The sequence below is a fragment of the Erpetoichthys calabaricus genome, chromosome 6 (genome assembly GCF_900747795.2).
Source record: "Erpetoichthys calabaricus chromosome 6, fErpCal1.3, whole genome shotgun sequence".
Classification (NCBI taxonomy): Eukaryota; Metazoa; Chordata; class Cladistia; order Polypteriformes; family Polypteridae; genus Erpetoichthys; species Erpetoichthys calabaricus.
The window spans coordinates 208,076,671-208,093,763 of record NC_041399.2 but is presented as its reverse complement, the minus strand read 5'-3'; the positions used below and the strand labels follow the sequence as shown (position 1 = coordinate 208,093,763).

Below are 17,093 nucleotides of genomic sequence, written 5' to 3'. Positions count from 1 at the left end.
TTGGAGTTTGTCAGAATTGGTGGGTTTGTATTTGCCCACCCGCCTCTTGAGGATTGACCACAAGTTCTCAATGGGATTAAGGTCTGGGGAATTTCTTGGCCATGGGCCCCAATTTTTGATGTTTTGTTCCCCGAGCCACTTAGTTCTCACTTGTTGCCTTATGGCCCAGTGCTCCATCTTTGTTGGTCACCAGACTGTTCTTGGATAGTTGGGAGAAGTTGCTCTCCGAGGATGTTTTGGTCCTAGAATGAACAACATGGACAAGAGATTTGCTTCACTAGCTTTTGTCCCCAAATTCTTATTTCTCTGTCTATTTTGACACTCAGCATAAGGTGCCTATAAAAAGTGGTCACCTCCTTGGAAGTGCTCCAAGGCAACACACGTTTATTTCTCTTTGCGCAGTGCTTTTCCTCGCTCCTGTCTGCAGAGTACAGCACCAAAGCACCAGCAGTAATGCTCAGTCTCCTTCTTCATCGTCTTTGTCTTAATTGTTGTCTTCTTCATCTTCATCATGTTCTTCGTTTTCTTCTTCATCTTTGTCTTCGTTATCTTTGTCTTCGTCTTCTTCTTGTCTTCATCTTCATCTTTGTCTTCATCTTTGTCGTCTTCTTAATTGTCTTCATCCTCATTTTCTTCTTTGTTTTCTTCGTCGTCTTCTTTATTGTCTTCGTCATCATCTTTGTTTTCTTCATTGTCTTCATCTTCTTCATCATCTTTGTCTTCGTCGTCGTCTTTGTCTTCTTCATCATCTTTGTCTTCATTGTCTTCGTCTTTGTCTTCTTCATTGTCTTCGTCTTCATCATCTTTGTCTTCATCCTTGTTCTCATCTTCTTTGTCTTCATCGTCTTTGTCTTCTTTTTCTTCATTTCCATCTATCTGTCTTCGTCGTCTTTGTCTTCTTCATCGTCTTTGTCATCCTCGTCTTTGTCTTCGTTTCCGTCTTTCTATCTATCTTCTTTCTGTCTTTCTCTGCCGCCTCCACTCCTCTCCCTTCAAGCTTGGTCGTCCACGTCCCAGCGTGGAGTGAGGCGGCTCCTTTCATTCTATTCCTGGGAGTGCTCCGGATGATTCATCAGGATTACTTGGTCTCACTCCCAGGTGTGGTGTAAGTCATTATAGGGCTCTGCAGCTCCCCCTGGTGGCCCACACGGAACTCAACAGGGCTGCACCAAACTCCAGCTAACAGCGTGCCCTGCGGGAATCCATGGTGCTACAGCCACCCAGGGAGGCTGCCCTCTAGCGCCCCGGTGGAGGTGTTGTCTCTGCAATCCTCTCCTCTCTCCCCCGGTCATTTCATTCCATTGGCGTCCTGGTAATGTAATATGTAAATTTGTGTGTCACACGCCATTTACTGTCTGGTTAAGCTCTTTGTTGTCGATAATTGATGTTGGCAGCTGTGCCCGAAGCTGCTTCATGTTGTGCTTTTTTTTTTTCATTTCTGGGCATATTTTTAAATGCACAATAAGTTATACCGCCATCTATCGGTCTTTCAGATTTCTTCATTGTAGTCTAGAGATGTAGCTGGCCAGTGTCTTTCCTAGCTTTATCAGACAGGAGCTTTGATTGAGGGTACCATTCCATCTCAGAGCACAGTCACCATCCTACCCCAGAAGAGGCATTCAAACCCAACATGCAGCTGTCCCGACTAAATTGCCCAACTTGGCCTGGTCATTCTGGCCCCCGAATCATCCCCAGTCTCTGATTGGCTATTTCTCTCATCCTTCAACCATCTTAACAGTTCATGTGTGGTGAGTGTAATGGCGCAAATTGGCAGCCGTCACATAATTCAGGTGGATGCTGCACATTAGTTTTCACGATGAAAAGCACTTTGAGGTGTGAGAAAAACTCTATTAAAATGTAAAGAATTATTATTATAGTGGTAATAATAGTAACATAAAATTTATGTGGCACTTTGCCTGATATCACCAGGCCAATAGGCCTTATAAGCCTGGTTAAATTGCCCACCACAGCCTGGTCATTCTCGCCCCCTAATCATCCCCAGTCTCTGATTGGCCCCCTCTCTCTCTCGCCGTTCAACCACCTAAGAGCTCATGTGCGGTGAGCATACTGGCACAAAATGGCTGCCACTGCATCATCCAGGGTGCTGTACATTAGTGATGGCAGAAGTGGCTCCCCACTCACTAGGAAAACCACTTTGAGGAATAAGAAAAGCTCTATATAAATGTAAAGACTTATTATTATTATTAAATATAGTATTAAACGTGATTAAATACTTACGTGGCACTTTGCCCAATATTGCCAGCCCAATAAGCCTTATAATGGTAATGAGCTTACAATACAAGGCACCTCACAACTCCCAGGTGCCTGTTCAGCCGGTGAACTGAATTCCTCAAAGTAACCGTTTTTTGTTGTTTTGTTTTTTTTTTGTTTTTCAGTGAGAAAGCAGCAAAGCCCGTCACTCAAGCTGTCAGCGCCAATGGAGGCGGTAAGTGCTGGAGGGGAGAGATGGAGATGTGGAGAAACACCCGTGCAGCAAACTGACACGTCAGAACCACTTTTGACGTGCTTGTTAACAGTAGGCAGTGAAGCGCTGCGTGTCATTCACATTCTCGTTTGCTGAAAATGCTTTTCCTGGTGAGGGTCCCGGTGGCAGCAGGTCAAGCAACCCAGATTCCAGCTTTTCCTTCAGGGAACTCCCAGGCATTGCCAGGCCAGCCAAGAGAGAGAGAGAGAGAGAGAGAGAGACTCTGCGGCGTGTCCTGGTCTGCTGCTGACTTTTCTCTTTCTTGATATGATGAGTCATTATATGTTTTTTGTAATTGTATGTAACAGAGCTCAGAACATACAAGTGCCCAAACGACTTTTAACCTAATGTTAGTGATGAGCCAGCACTTTGGGCAAAACTGAATTTGCTTCTCTTTGTAAAAATATTCGCAAAACTATATCATTAAGTGACCTGTCATTGAGAAAGGAAGAATGGCGGAGTGGTGGCTCTGAGGCTAGGGATCTGCACTGGCAATCGGAAGGTTGCCGGTTCGAATCCCGTAAATGCCAAAAGGGACTCTGCTCTGTTGGGCCCTGTCACGTTTTTATGTCTGGTTTTTTGACACGCTTTAAATCAGGTTTATTTTAAAACGTACATACAGTGCATCCGGAAAGTATTCACAGCGCATCACTTTTTCCACATTTCGTTATGTTACAGCCTTATTCCAAAATGGATTAAATTCATTTTTTTCCTCAGAATTCTACACACAACACCCCATAATGACAACATGAAAAAAGTTTACTTGAGATTTTTGCAAATTTATTAAAAATAAAAAAACTGAGAAATCCCATGTCCATAAGTATTCACAGCCTTTGCTCAATACTTTGTCGATGCCCCTTTGGCAGCAATTCCAGCCTCAAGTCTTGTTGAATATGATGCCACAAGCTTGGCACACCTATCCTTGGCCAGTTTCGCCCATTCCTCTTTGCAGCACCTCTCAAGCTCCATCAGGTTGGATGCGAAGCGTCGGTGCACAGCCATTTTAAGATCTCTCCAGAGATGTTCAATCAGATTCAAGTCTGGGCTCTGGCTGGGCCACTCAAGGACATTCACAGAGTTGTCCTGACGCCACTCCTTTGATATCTTGGCTGTGTGCTTAGGGTCGTTGTCCTGCTGAAAGATGAACCGTTGCCCCAGTCTGAGGTCAAGAGCGCTCTGGAGCAGGTTTTCATCCAGGATGTCTCTGTACATTGCTGCAGTCATCTTTCCCTTTATCCTGACTAGTCTCTCAGTCCCTGCTGCTGAAAAACATCCCCACAGCATGATGCTGCCACCACCATGCTTCACTGTAGGGATGGTATTGGCCTGGTGATGAGCGGTGCCTGGTTTCCTCCAAACGTGACGCCTGGCATTCACAGCAAAGAGTTCAATCTTTGTCTCATCAGACCACAGAATTTTCTTTCTCATGGTCTGAGAGTCCTTCAGGTGCCTTTTGGCAAACTCCAGGCGGGCTGCCATGTGCCTTTTACTAACGGAGTGGCTTCCGTCTGGCCACTCTACCATACAGGCCTGATTGGTGGATTGCTGCAGAGATGGTTGTCCTTCTGGAATTTTCTCCTCTGTCCACAGAGGACCTCTGGAGCTCTGACAGAGTGACCATCGGGTTCTTGGTCACCTCCCTGACTAAGGCCCTTCTCTCCCGATTGCTCAGTTTAGATGGCCGGCCAGCTCAAGGAAGAGTCCTGGTGGTTTCGAACTTCTTCCACTTACGGATGATGGAGGCCACTGTGCTCATTGGGACCTTCAAAGCAACAGAAATTTTTCTGTAACCTTCCCCAGATTTGTGCCTCGAGACAATCCTGTCTCGGAGGTCTACAGACAATTCCTTTGACTTCATGCTTGGTTTGTGCTCTGACATGAACTGTCAACTGTGGGACCTTATATAGACAGGTGTGTGCCTTTCCAAATCATGTCCAGTCAACTGAATTTACCACAGGTGGACTCCAATGAAGCTGCAGAAACATCTCAAGGATGATCAGGGGAAACAGGAGGCACCTGAGCTCAATTTTGAGCTTCATGGCAAAGGCTTATGTACATGTGCTTTCTCCATTTTTGTATTTTTAATAAATTTACAAAAACCTCAAGTAAACTTTTTTCACGTTGTCATTATGGGATGTTGTGTGTAGAATTCTGAGGAAAAAAATGAATTTAATCCATTGTGGAATAAGGCTGTAACATAACAAAATGTGGAAAAAGTGATGCGCTGTGAATACTTTCCGGATGCATTGTATATACATTTGGTATCATTCTTTTCAGAAATTATCAAACTTTAATGTGATGCTGTTAGATTTTCAGATTCTTATTCCATTTTTAAATTATAAACTAAAATATCAAGAAAGTCATGGTTTTTAATATCAAGAAAGTCATGGTTTTTAATATCAAGAAAGTCGTGGTTTTTTTTTTTTTTTGATCAAGAACATTAGTGTTTGCATTTAGGTGATTTAGTTAGCTGAAGGTCGAGTGACGATGACCCATTGCAGACCACTTTAGTTTTCACCTGATTTTTCCTGTTATTTAAATGAGTCATTTTTTTAAAAAAAAAGTTCTTTTATCTATAAGAATGTCAGTTAAAACGAATGGATCATTTATTTAGTCTCATAAATACTCATCGAGCATAGCAGACATCAGTTTAACAGGAATACTCCAATCGGTAAGAGAGTAAATATTCTCATTTCATGAATTTTACTCCATCAAATAACAATTAATTTTTCTTTTACATATTTATAGAATTTTGTGATTTTTGACTCCAATAAGTAATAATTTTTCTATTGTACATTTACAGATTTTACTAATATTCTGGCTGCAACTGGGGTTGGACGCCCAGGGGGTGTTAGATAACATTCTTCCTACAAATGCTGCATTCTTTAAGACATCCATACCTGTACATGCAGGTATGGGTGTCTTATAAATTAAAATTAAAAAAAAATTGGGAATAGCTAAGGAAGATAAAGAAGAAGCCAACATAAATGCTAATTGTGGGTACACAAACCCCAAGTCCCACTTGACAGTGGGGCATCTTTTAGGCATTTAGAGGGAAGTGAATGCACCATATGGAACTGATTTCTGTTCTTTTTACAGATTTGTCCTTAATTTCTTGATTTTCTTCTAAGGATTTGCCTCAGGAGAAGCAGCGAGCCTCACAACGGTGAAGAGCAGCATGACATCGACGGAGTCTGTGACCACCGTCATTCTCCCACCAGCTGGAGGACCCACAGCTGTCCAAGTTAATGCGTTTGACTTCAGAAAGAACATCTCTGACCTCAGGCTGCAGCTGCAGCAGATGAGACAACTGCAGGTGAGTGTGTGTGTGTGTGTGTGTAAATCTGGACACCCATTCCACATTATAAGGCACATAAACAGTTAATCTCTCCATGTGGCCTTCAGTTCGGTGTTCTGCAGTAGATGAAGCAGTCAGCTTGACGTCTGTCAGACAATTTCAGGCTGCAGGTTTAACTCGGAGGTGTTCTTCTTCATTGTTGTGTTTGCCGAGATTTTCTCCAATTCCTTCTACTTACATCTGTTGCTCCTAAACATATTGCATTTGCCATATTGCACTGTGGGATGAGACTCATTTAGGACCGTGTGCTGACTGAATTTGGGTGGCGCAGAGTTGCGATTCCATAATTGTACTCCAATGGGAGTGGATCAAGTACGATTTTTGCAGTGTCTCATGATGGGTCACCATGGACAGTTTAAGGAAACAACATCCATGGACACAATTAACTGACAGAGAGTGTTCAGAAGCCATTAAGAAGGCTAACAGAATGTCAGGTTGTATAGCACCTTGATGTGTGGAGTACAAGTCACAGGAGGTTCTGCTGAATCTTTATAACACACTGGTGAGGCCTCATCTGGAGTCCCGTGTGCAGTTTGGGTCTCCAGGAAAAAGGACATAGCAGCACTGGAGAAACTAGCAACTAGGCTGATTCAGGGGTTACAGGGGATGAGTTATGGGGAAAGATTGAAACAGCTGAACTTGTTAACCATTTAATATCTGCAAATGTACAGTATTACATGTAGGAAGTAAAAATGTGAGGTTTGAATACACAATGGGAGGTCTGATAATCAAAAGTCCACCCTGTGAGAAGGACTTAGGGGTCATAGTGGACTCTATACTATCAACTTCCAGACAGTGTTCAGAAGTCATTAAGAAGGCTAACAGAATGTCAGGTTATATAGCGCCTTGAAGTGTGGAGTACAAGTCACAGGAGGTTCTGCTGAAGCTTTATAACACACTGGTGAGGCCTCATCTGGAGTCCCGTGTGCAGTTTGGGTCTTCAGGCTACAAAAAGGACATAACAGCACTAGAGAAAGTCCAGAGAACAGTAACTTTAAGTGTTTAAAATTATGAAGGGAATTAGTCCAGTGGATCGAGACAGTGACTTTAAAATGAGTTCATCAAGAACATGGGGACACAGTTGGAAACTTGTTAAGGGTAAATTTTGCACAAACATCAAGAAGTTTTTCTTCACACAGAGAACCACAGACTCGTGGAACGAGTGACCAAGTAGTGTGGTGGACAGCAGGACTTTAGGGACTTTCAAAACTCGACTTGATGTTATTTTAGAAGAATTAAGTGAATAGGACTGGCGAGTTTTGTTGGGCTGAGTGGCCTGTGCTCGTCCAGATTCTTCTAATATTCTTCAGTGTTTTTGCTCTAATAAGTTTCCAGCTCTGCCCTACTCTTTTTGTGACATAATGATTGATTTCACTGGATTTTCTCCAGATTTTTCTTGTCTTCATCTCCTGACTTGTGCTTTTCGTGGAATTGCTTGTTGTGTTGTAACTTGCGACTCCTTCAGAGTTCCCGGAGATCTCTTTCTTGTCTCACTCACTCATCTTCTTCTTGCACGATCACTCAGCTTTGGTGGGAGATTTGCAGCTTTGCTGTACTTTTTCCGTTTCTCCATGACTGATATGACTGGATATTCTGTCACTTTTCTTGTCTTCATCTCCTGACTTGTCCTTTTATGGAGTTGCTTGTGGTGTCGTCATTTGTTCAGGTTAGTCCACCATACTGGACTCGGCCACTCTAGGATAATCACATTGCTGTTTTGAAACCATTCCTGTGTAGCTTAGTCTTTAATCCTTAGGGATGTTGTCTGAAACACCACCAAGTTGCAGGTTTTTTTTTGCAGACTCCCATCAGGCTTTCCTCCAGGACTTCCCTGGTCATGGTTCACAAGCCTTTCAGGGCCTGCTGCAGAGAAGCATCCACACAGCCTGTTCGTGACACCATCACATGTTACGGTGGGGAATGATAATACATAGTGTAACATGGAGTTACATTTCATCAGACCATAAGCCTTCTTCTTCCAGTTGATTTCAGAGCCTGCCGTGTGTCTTTTGGGACTCCAGCTGACATGTCATGTTGTGTTTTTTTTCTTTGCGCGCTCTCATAAAGCTGCAACTGATGAGCGTCTCCAGTCTCATTCGCTGTAGCTTGTAACTCCTTCAGAGTATGCTGAGGTCTCTTGGTGGTCTCCCTCAGTCTGTCTTCTTTCACTGGGGAAATTCCAAAGGACTGGAAAACGGCAAATATGATCCCTGGAGAGCACAGCCGCTTGCCCAGGTCAACTTTCAGCTGCTGAGGCAAGGAGGCCCATCCATCTTAGTCTCTGGCGTGTATTTCTCTCCAGGCTGGGGAAATTCCAAAGGACTGGAAAATGGCAAATATGATCCCATTATTTCAAAAGGATAATCGTACACAGTAAGCTTAGTGTCCTTCACAGATGAAACAATGGAAGCTTTCAAAATACCTCCATGGAAGCACTGGGATACATCATCAGTGATGTATCTTGAGGGTCAAAGGGTTTTTCGGGTCCGTTAAATCATCATACACCCACACCCAGACGACCCAGCCAGGGGTGATCAGACCTCGGCCTGCATCCCAGTTGCATTTGGCCCCTGAGCCTCCCTTGTTGCTCTCTCTGCGGCATCACAGATTGATCTGGCAGCTCTCTTCTTGGCTAAACACGCTATTCCTAGCTTTGTCAAGGCTCTTGGCCTGCAAAGCCCCAACATCCCACCTCGACTGGCTCAAAGTGGGTGATCCGGCCCAGCCTACTGCACTCCTCTGTCAACTCCTGGTACTTGGCACGTTTTTTGCTCTTGAGCTTCTTCCGTGGTTTCTTCCCAGGGTCCCATGAGTTCCACCATGATCAGCTGTTTGGTAGAACTGGAAAAGATGACCAGGTGTGGACGCAGTGTTGTTGAGGCAATGTGTTCTGCCCAAGTCAACTTTGAGAAGCTGAAGCAAGGAGGCCCATCGATCCGTCTGTGGCGTGTATTTCTCTCCAGCTTTAACAATGTTTATCTTCTTTGGGAGACATTGCTTGCTGGTTGCCATAGCTGAGGCTACTCTGTCCGTGACTGCCTTGAGCACTTGGTCATGTCGTCTGCAAGTGCCTTCGGACAGCTGCTGAGGACTTGCTCAAGGGATCCTCCTTCTAGAGCACAAGATGGTCTTTCAGTCGTTGTCCCAGACGGCCTGGATCAGAAACCGCACTCTGTAGTGATCCGTTTCCAGGATGTGATCCCAAGTGACCCTTTTGCTGCTGTACCAATTCCCGCTTTGTCTGTGCTCCCTGCTCTCCTTAACCCACCATCCTGCTTACTCTTTCTTCCTCCCCGCCTGCTCATACCTTTAGAAGAAGATGCCTCGTTTTCACCTGTGGCTTTGCGAAGTTGGGTCGTGGGAAAGTAACCGAGACTAGTGTAGCCTCTAGGCACGATCCCCACAATCTCCCTCAAGATCTGCCTCAACCGGGCCACCTCCGCCACCTCCAGTGCCTCACTCGTTTTCCACTTCCTGCCCGTCCTGACCTCAATGCCCACCGCTGACACCTTTGGATCCCTCGAGTCCCTGTAAAGGAGTGCCTCCCTTGTCCTCGACACCACAAACTCTTCTTTTAAACCGCCAATAGAGGGCAGCAAGATGTTACTACTTCCATATGGAGCCGTGCGTGGAAGGCCGAGCCACCTACGAAGGTACACTGTATTGCCAAAAGTATTGGGTCACCCCCTCCAAATCATTGAATTCAGGTGTTCCAGTCACTTCCATAGCCACAGGCAGGGATGTTCTTAGGCATACGCGAACTACGCATCCGCGAACATGCGTAGGGCTCCGACCCGACCCCGACTTACAATTTTATTTATTTTATTTTTTTTTTGTTGTCGGGCTGTGGGATTGGGGCCCCTGGCACTGCAGCCGTCTGCCAGTCCCAGGAAATTCAGTTCAGTGCATCTCATAGTCGTATTAACAATGGTAATTTATTATCCAAATTGCAATCTTCACCTAAATCCCTAATAATATTGTCACACTGTCGTAACTTTGCCAAATGCACTGTAGCAAACGTTAATTTTAGAGATTCGTTTTGGATTCATTTAGAGAGATCCCCATAAAATCATGAAATAGCCCTATATTAACGGCTTTTAACAGATCCAGAACAAATCAATATTTTACCACTCTGCATACACACAAGCGTACATGTAGGCCTACTGGTCATCTAAGGCCTTCTCCTTCACCTTCCTGAACATTTCTGAACTGCGTAGGGCCCCCAAACTGCTAAGAACGGCCCTGCCCCAGGTGTATAACATCAAGCCCCTTGGCATGCAGACAGCTTCTACAAACATTTGTGACAGAATGGGTCGCTCTCAGGAGCTCAGTGAATTCAAGCGTGCCACATGGATGGAATACCGCCTGTGCAATAAGTCCATTTGTGACGTTTCCTTGCTACTAAATATTCCACATAACAAAGTGGAAGCAATTGGGAACAACAGCAACTCAGCCACCAAGTGGTAGGCCACAGAGTAGGGACAGCACATGCTGAGGTGTTCAGTAGTCGCCAACTTTCTGCAGAGTCCATAGCTACAGACCTCCAAAAGTTCATGAACAGTGTAGCGTAGAGAGAGAGAGCTTCATGGAATGGGTATCCATGGCCGAGCAGCTGCAGCCAAGCCTTACATCACCAAGTGCAGTGCAAAGCGTCGGATGCAGTGGTGTAAAGCCCACTGCCCACCACTGGACTCGAGAGCAGTGCAGACGTGTCCTCTGGAGTGACGAATCATGTAATCCGATGGATGAGTCTGGCCAGGAGAATGGGACTCACCTGACTGCATTGTGCCGAGTGTAAAGTTTGGTGGAGGGGGGGGGGGGATTATGGTTTGGGGGGTTGGCCTTTGCCCCTTGGTTCCAGTGAAAGGAACTCTTAATACTTCAGCATACAAAGCCATTTTGGACAGTTAGTTGGGAGCAGTTTGAGGATGGCAACTTGACTGCACACACACCAGTGCATAAAGAAATGGAGGAGCGAGTTTGGAGTGGAGGAACTTGACTGACCTGCACAGAACCCGATAGACCACCTTTGGGGTGAATTTGAGCGGAGATGGCTAGCCAGCCAGGCCTTCTTGTCCATCATCAGTGCCTGACTTCACAAATGCTGTCCTGGTCACAAATTCTACTCCTTGTGGAAAGCCTTCTCAGAAGAGTTGAAGCTGTTAGAGCTGCAGAAGGAGGGCCGACTCCATATTAGAGCCTACGTATTCAGAATGGGATGTCATTAAAGTTCATGTGTGTGTAAAGGCAGGCCTCCCAATACTTTGGGCAATAGAGTTGTAGCTACTGTTTCTGCTCTCCTTTGAGTCTACCGTTGTCTTTGGGACCTCATAAACCAGCAGCAACCACAGGATCTTTGGAAGGAATTATTAAGGACCAGTAACAGTGCACTGCACGATAACGTGCAGTGAGTACACTTGACTTGAGCATTCCTAGCTTTCCTCCTCTTTCTTTCTCTGTACGTTTATCATTCGTTTGCTCAGAGGTTGATGTGCCTGCTGCTTCCTGAGCAGCTCTTCTTTTCTCCAACCTAGTGGCCCACTTCTTCTTTCGTTGCCATCTTTTTGCGTTAAAACTGATTAAGTCTGTGTTTGTGTTGCAATTACTTAGTACATTTTCTTTAATTTTTCACTTAAGCTGGCACTTAAGTCTTCAATCTGCCTCAAGAATGATTTAACATATGAAGAAGTAGAGGAAGTGATGGCGAAGATGGGAGGGAATGAGAACGGCGCCCGTATGCATGTGCTGCACTGCTGCCCTGCTGAACGCTGCCGAGAGTTGATTCTACAATAAAATAAAATAAAAACAAGAGGAATAGCCTTAGAGGTCAGTCATCACCCCGAAAGCGGATAGTAGACGTCACGTACTATATGTGTACCAAATTTCAGGTCAATCAGCTGGCAAGCTCCAGGTGATTTAAAATCCTGGACAGACAAACGGGCAGCCACGGTAGCGTATTATATAAGAAGACTAGGGGGCTCTGCCCCCTGCTTGCTTCGCTCACCCACCCCCAGGTTTGGTTTACCGGATACAGTAATCCCTCCTCCATCGCGGGGGTTGCGTTCCAGAGCCACCCGCAAAATAAGAAAATCCGCGAAGTAGAAACCATATATTCATATGGTTATTTTTATATATTTTAAGCCCTTATAAACTCTCCCACACTATTATAAACATTTCACGCACAATTATACAGCATAAACCCTTTGTATTCTCTTAGATATTAGGTAAGATTCATTGAAATTATGTATGTAAACACAGTTTACATACAGTAAAACCTAAGTATTATTTTAAAGATATCGAGCGTCTCCGATATCACATATGTTACAGCCATTACGACAGACAGGCCACCAGCAATAAATACGTACAATGCAAGAAAAATTGTATACAGTAAAATGTGTGTACAGTGACACTAAACTATGTACATGTAATAAGTACTGTACGTAAATAATTAATTATGGTTACTCACCAACAATAACACGACGACTTGTCCGATAACGATGAGTTTAATTTTACTGCACAACAAAGGAGAGCATTACAGCTCTTCTAAAGGAGCCTCTTCAGGTGACTGTGTAGCACCACCGTTGTTGTTCTTCCAGCACTCTTCAATCTAAATCCCTAAAGCAGATTCCATCCAGACTACTGCCTTATCACGTCCACTTGCAACTCATTTTGCGCCCTGGTTAAAAGACACTGCAGCCGTAGATCTTATATGCTTTTCCTCCTTTTTAAATAAAAAGAATCGTGGACTCATTTATGCTGTAATGGTGTCCTGCAGCGGTGTAGCTGTTTCCTTCCTTCAACATATCCAAAACTTTTACCTTTTCTGCAATCATTTGCATCTTCTGTTGGCGCTTGTGCACGTTAATGTTGAATGAGTGAGATTAGACTTCCTGGTTAATGCAGCACTCCGTCGCTGAGCCAATCAGCAGCACACAGGAACTTAACCTCGTGCTCTGATTGGGTAGCTTCTCAGCCATCCGCCAATAGCGTCCCTTGTTTCAATTCAAATGGGCAAATCAACTGAGGAAGCACACGTACTGTAGACCGCAGACATCCGCGAAGCAGTGAAAAATCCGCGATATATATTCACATATGCTTACATTTAAAATCCGCGATGGAGTGAAGCCGCGAAAGACGAAGCGCGATATAGCGAGGGATCACTGTATACAATTTTATTATTAAAATTTTTATTAATTTTGTTTTTGATATTTTCATGGGAATTGTTACATATGCATTATTTTCACTTTTACTTTAAAACTTTTGTAAAAACAATACTTGTCCTTTATTTCCTGCCCCCGGCGTGGTTAAATCTTTCTCGCAGGACGTATAACGCTGCTTGTTTTGTGAAGGGGGCGGCGGAACGCACGCTATGGAGATGCCGTCGGATCATCTGCTGTTTTTCTGCTGCTGCTGGCGAGCTGCGTGTTCTTTTTGTTCTGCTACACGTCGATCATTTAAAAGCTTGTACCACACCTGTCTTTTTGCCACTTCATGTCTCTGCCGGTTCGCGTTGTGAAGGGGGGGCTGAACGCACGCTAAGGAGTTGCAGTCGGATCATCTGCTGGCTTGTTGCTGCTGGCGAGCTGCGTTTTGTGCTTGTCACACTTTGCATCGATCATTTCAAAGCCTGTAAAACAGCTTCACGTCTCTGCTGCTCGTGTTGTGAAAGAAGGGTGGTGGGTCTGAACGCACACTGAGGAGAAGCAGTCGGATCATCTGCTGGTGTCCTGCTTGCTGCTGCTGGCGAGCTGAGTGTTCTGCTTGTCGTTGTTTTAAGAGCTGGGAGCACATGAAGTGTGTCTGCCAAAAGCATTCCAACAACTGCTTGGTTAGATGTCCGTGAGCTTGTTTTAAATGTTGCCTCACTGCCCTGTCTTGCGTGATGTTAAAGTGTCTCTCGCGGGACGTCAAATTGTCTTCCGAGAAGTTCACGTCTCGTCTCCCTAGTGTCCCTCCCAGGATTTGAGCAACACGGGGCAAGAACAGGAGTTTAGCTGAAGAGTCAGCATGGGTTCACGAGAGGGAGGTTGTGTTTTACTAACATGCTGGTTTTCCTTGAGGAAGCAACAGAATGATATGATCAGAGTGGAGAAGATGAGTTTATTGATCTGGACTTTCAGAAAGTCTTTGATGAGGTGCCAAACGAGAGGGTGGGCATCAAACTAAAAGAAATGGGAGTTCAGGGTGTGGTGTGTAGGTGGGTGTAGAATTGGCTCAGACACCGGAAGTAGAGGGTGATGGGGTGAAGACCCTCATCAGAATTGGGTGTAGTTAAGAGTGGTGGCCAGCAGGGGGCAGTCTGCTGTTTTTAACATTATATAAATGATTTGGAAATAAATACAAGTAACAAGCTGGTTAAGTTTGCAGATGATGCCAAGCTAGGAGGATTGGCAAATTAGCAGCACAACATTTTAGAGTATAAAGACTCCTGGGGCCTTGTACTGCTCATTCTGTATTTATATGTGTTTTATTTTAAAGCGTTAAAATTGAAAAAGGCAGAAAAACATTTTCAGTAATAGCTGCATCTTTCAACATAAATGGATATTTGCAGAAAAGTGTCACCCGTGATTTATTGCAAATTCACAAGAGTAGCTGGAAGGTTTGTAATGAGAAAAAAAAACCCACATTTTTTTCGGATGGCTTTGGAGCGTCCTTAATGAAAAAAAAAAATAAACAAAAATGACAGGAAAGAAGGAAAAGCCGCCTCCAGCCAGCCACACTCCTCAATTAGCCAAAGTAATTCAATTAGATGGGGAGCCTGCAGCGGAACACATACTGCTTTTCACGGTTATCATGAATATTTATTATTTTAAGTACAAATGATTTTTTATATTTATAGAATTAATTATTATCACTTGCAAATATTAGTTTTCAGCTTTGAAAAGAAAAACAGAAAATAAACAAGTTAGCTGATTTACCAGTTTAGCTGCCATGCCTGATGGGTACTTCACATGCCTGGGATTATAAGCCTGGCCTCCTTCATCCATGATATGAAAGTTCTCATTATAAATGGCATAAAAAATTTTCTGTCTTTATTAGAAAAACGGTGTGGATCAGTGAAATTTGCCTAAGCACAGTGAATTATGTTGTGTTCGCCTCGGACCTTGTTCGCTGAGTATTTTCCTGTAAATTCGCCTGGCAGCTGGCTTAAAGTAACATTTTTTTTTTCCCAGCACCCCATGATGCTTCCTGAAGCTGTGTCAGGACATCACAGAGGTGTACCAACAGAGTGTAACTGCAGCCTGTTATACCTGTGAGGTTAATCTTAAAACACCCCAACCTCAAGTAACGCAACAACTTCCTTCATTTAATGCTTCAACATCACATAACACCCACAACGTTGTCACATAATGTCCCAGCATCACCTAACGCCCACAACGTCATCCATCAATATGCACAGTTACACTTTGGTTAAAATTGACATTGTGGCTGTTCTGTGACCTGCGTCATGCCTATTGTAGGCTGCATTTAGATCCATCTCCTATGGTCACTGCCCAATTTGGTTTGCGCATCTGAGATGTTAGAACTCGATCCAGCTGGTTTTCACCTTGCATGCCTAAAAAAGAACGAAAGAAAAACAAAAAAATGCACTATTTTCATTTGAGGAGTACATTAGCTGACCATAATGAAAAGATTTTAAGTGTATGTGGTGCGTGTTTGTGTGTATATATATGTGTGTGTATATATGATATATATATATATATATATATATATATATATATATATATATATATATATATATATATATATATATAGTGTGTGTGTGTGTGTCCGGTCCGGAAGTAAGAGGTGGAGTCAGAGTGAGAGCTCCGCCTCCGAGGAAACAGTCACTCACTTAGTCACTAATAAGACAAACAGGGCCAGCATGTCAGCAAAATGAAACCTCAGAAGAAAGACAAAGTCGCTTAGCTGCTAACATCGGCAGACGGTGTCCCTTATACTTTGCACAAACAATGCGCGCACGTCAACAAAACAAATCCTCCTAGGAGAGAGATGCCCAGAGTAGACATTTAAATTTTTTTGTGACAATTAAAATAGTTACTAGGTTCCCAGGCTTTTTACAGCATGGGCATACACAGCTAGTGTGTGTATATGTATGTATATACACACACATATAGCCGGGACGCCCGGAAGGACAGAAGGAGGCATTACACTTCCTCCAGACCACGAGGGGGCGACCACCCTGGTGGCTATGGGGACCACGGGGAAGGAGCATATTAGCTCAACCCTATAGGGGCCCGTGGTCACCGCAAGGGGGGCGCCCAAATGCCAGAGGAGCCCTGGCCCTCAGCACTTCTGCCACACCCGGAAGTGCTGGGAAAGCAGACCAGGGAAACCCGGAGTGCTTCTGGGTGCACAGCTGGCACTTCCACCACACCAGGAAGTGCCGGCAGATGCTCGTTGGGAGGCACCTGGAGCACATCCGGGTGGATATAAAAGGGGCCACCTCCCTCCATTTGATGGCTGGAGTCGGGAGGAGAGGAGTGGAGGTGGACCTAGACAGAGAGGCATTGTAGTGAGGCCTGGACTTTGGGGGAGTACTGGGTTGTGTGCTGTGTCACTGTAAATTTGTGTGTTGGGTTTTGTACCTATGGTGTCCGCCTGTCTGTGTCCAGGTCATATTCCACTATATATATATATATATATGGTTGAAATAGTTTACTGTCAAATAAATGCAAAGAGTACACGACACGTGTTTCGCCCTCATTCTGGGCTCATCAGGTGTACACACTCCACTGCACTCCCTCTCGGGAATCGAACCTCGGACGTCAGCGCCAGAGGCGATGCCCCTAACGTTGCGCCACGAACCACACGCAACGTTAGGGGCATCGCCTCTGGCGCTGACGTCCGAGGTTCGATTCCCGAGAGGGAGTGCAGTGGAGTGTGTACACCTGATGAGCCCAGAATGAGGGCGAAACACGTGTCGTGTACTCTTTGCATTTATTTGACAGTAAACTATTTCAACCATTCTATGATCTGCTCCTCACAAACTGAGGGCACCGTGGCGGATGTTAGCAGATTGCTGGCCAACCACAAGCGTTACCTGGTAGGTAACCACCCATACAATCAGATTGTGACACAGACTACGAATGCCGTGAATGAATATATATATATATATATATATATATATATATATATATATATATATATATATATATATAAAATATAAATATATAGATTTATATTGTCACAAGAATAGTCCAAAGACATCAAAAAGGTTTTGGGGCAGCCACCCGTATATTATGCCCT

General features: G+C 44.4%; 1 protein-coding gene across 1 annotated transcript in view; it reads left to right on the top strand.

Annotated features, from left to right (window-relative positions):
• si:ch211-285f17.1 (sickle tail protein homolog) overlaps positions 1-17,093 on the top strand; it is a 642,180-nt gene that overhangs the window by 571,593 nt on the left and 53,494 nt on the right. Inside the window, exons 9-10 of the mRNA XM_051928956.1 lie at positions 2,397-2,446; positions 5,617-5,801. Coding sequence (XP_051784916.1) covers positions 2,397-2,446; positions 5,617-5,801 — 235 coding nt within the window. The remainder of the gene's footprint in view (positions 1-2,396; positions 2,447-5,616; positions 5,802-17,093) is intronic.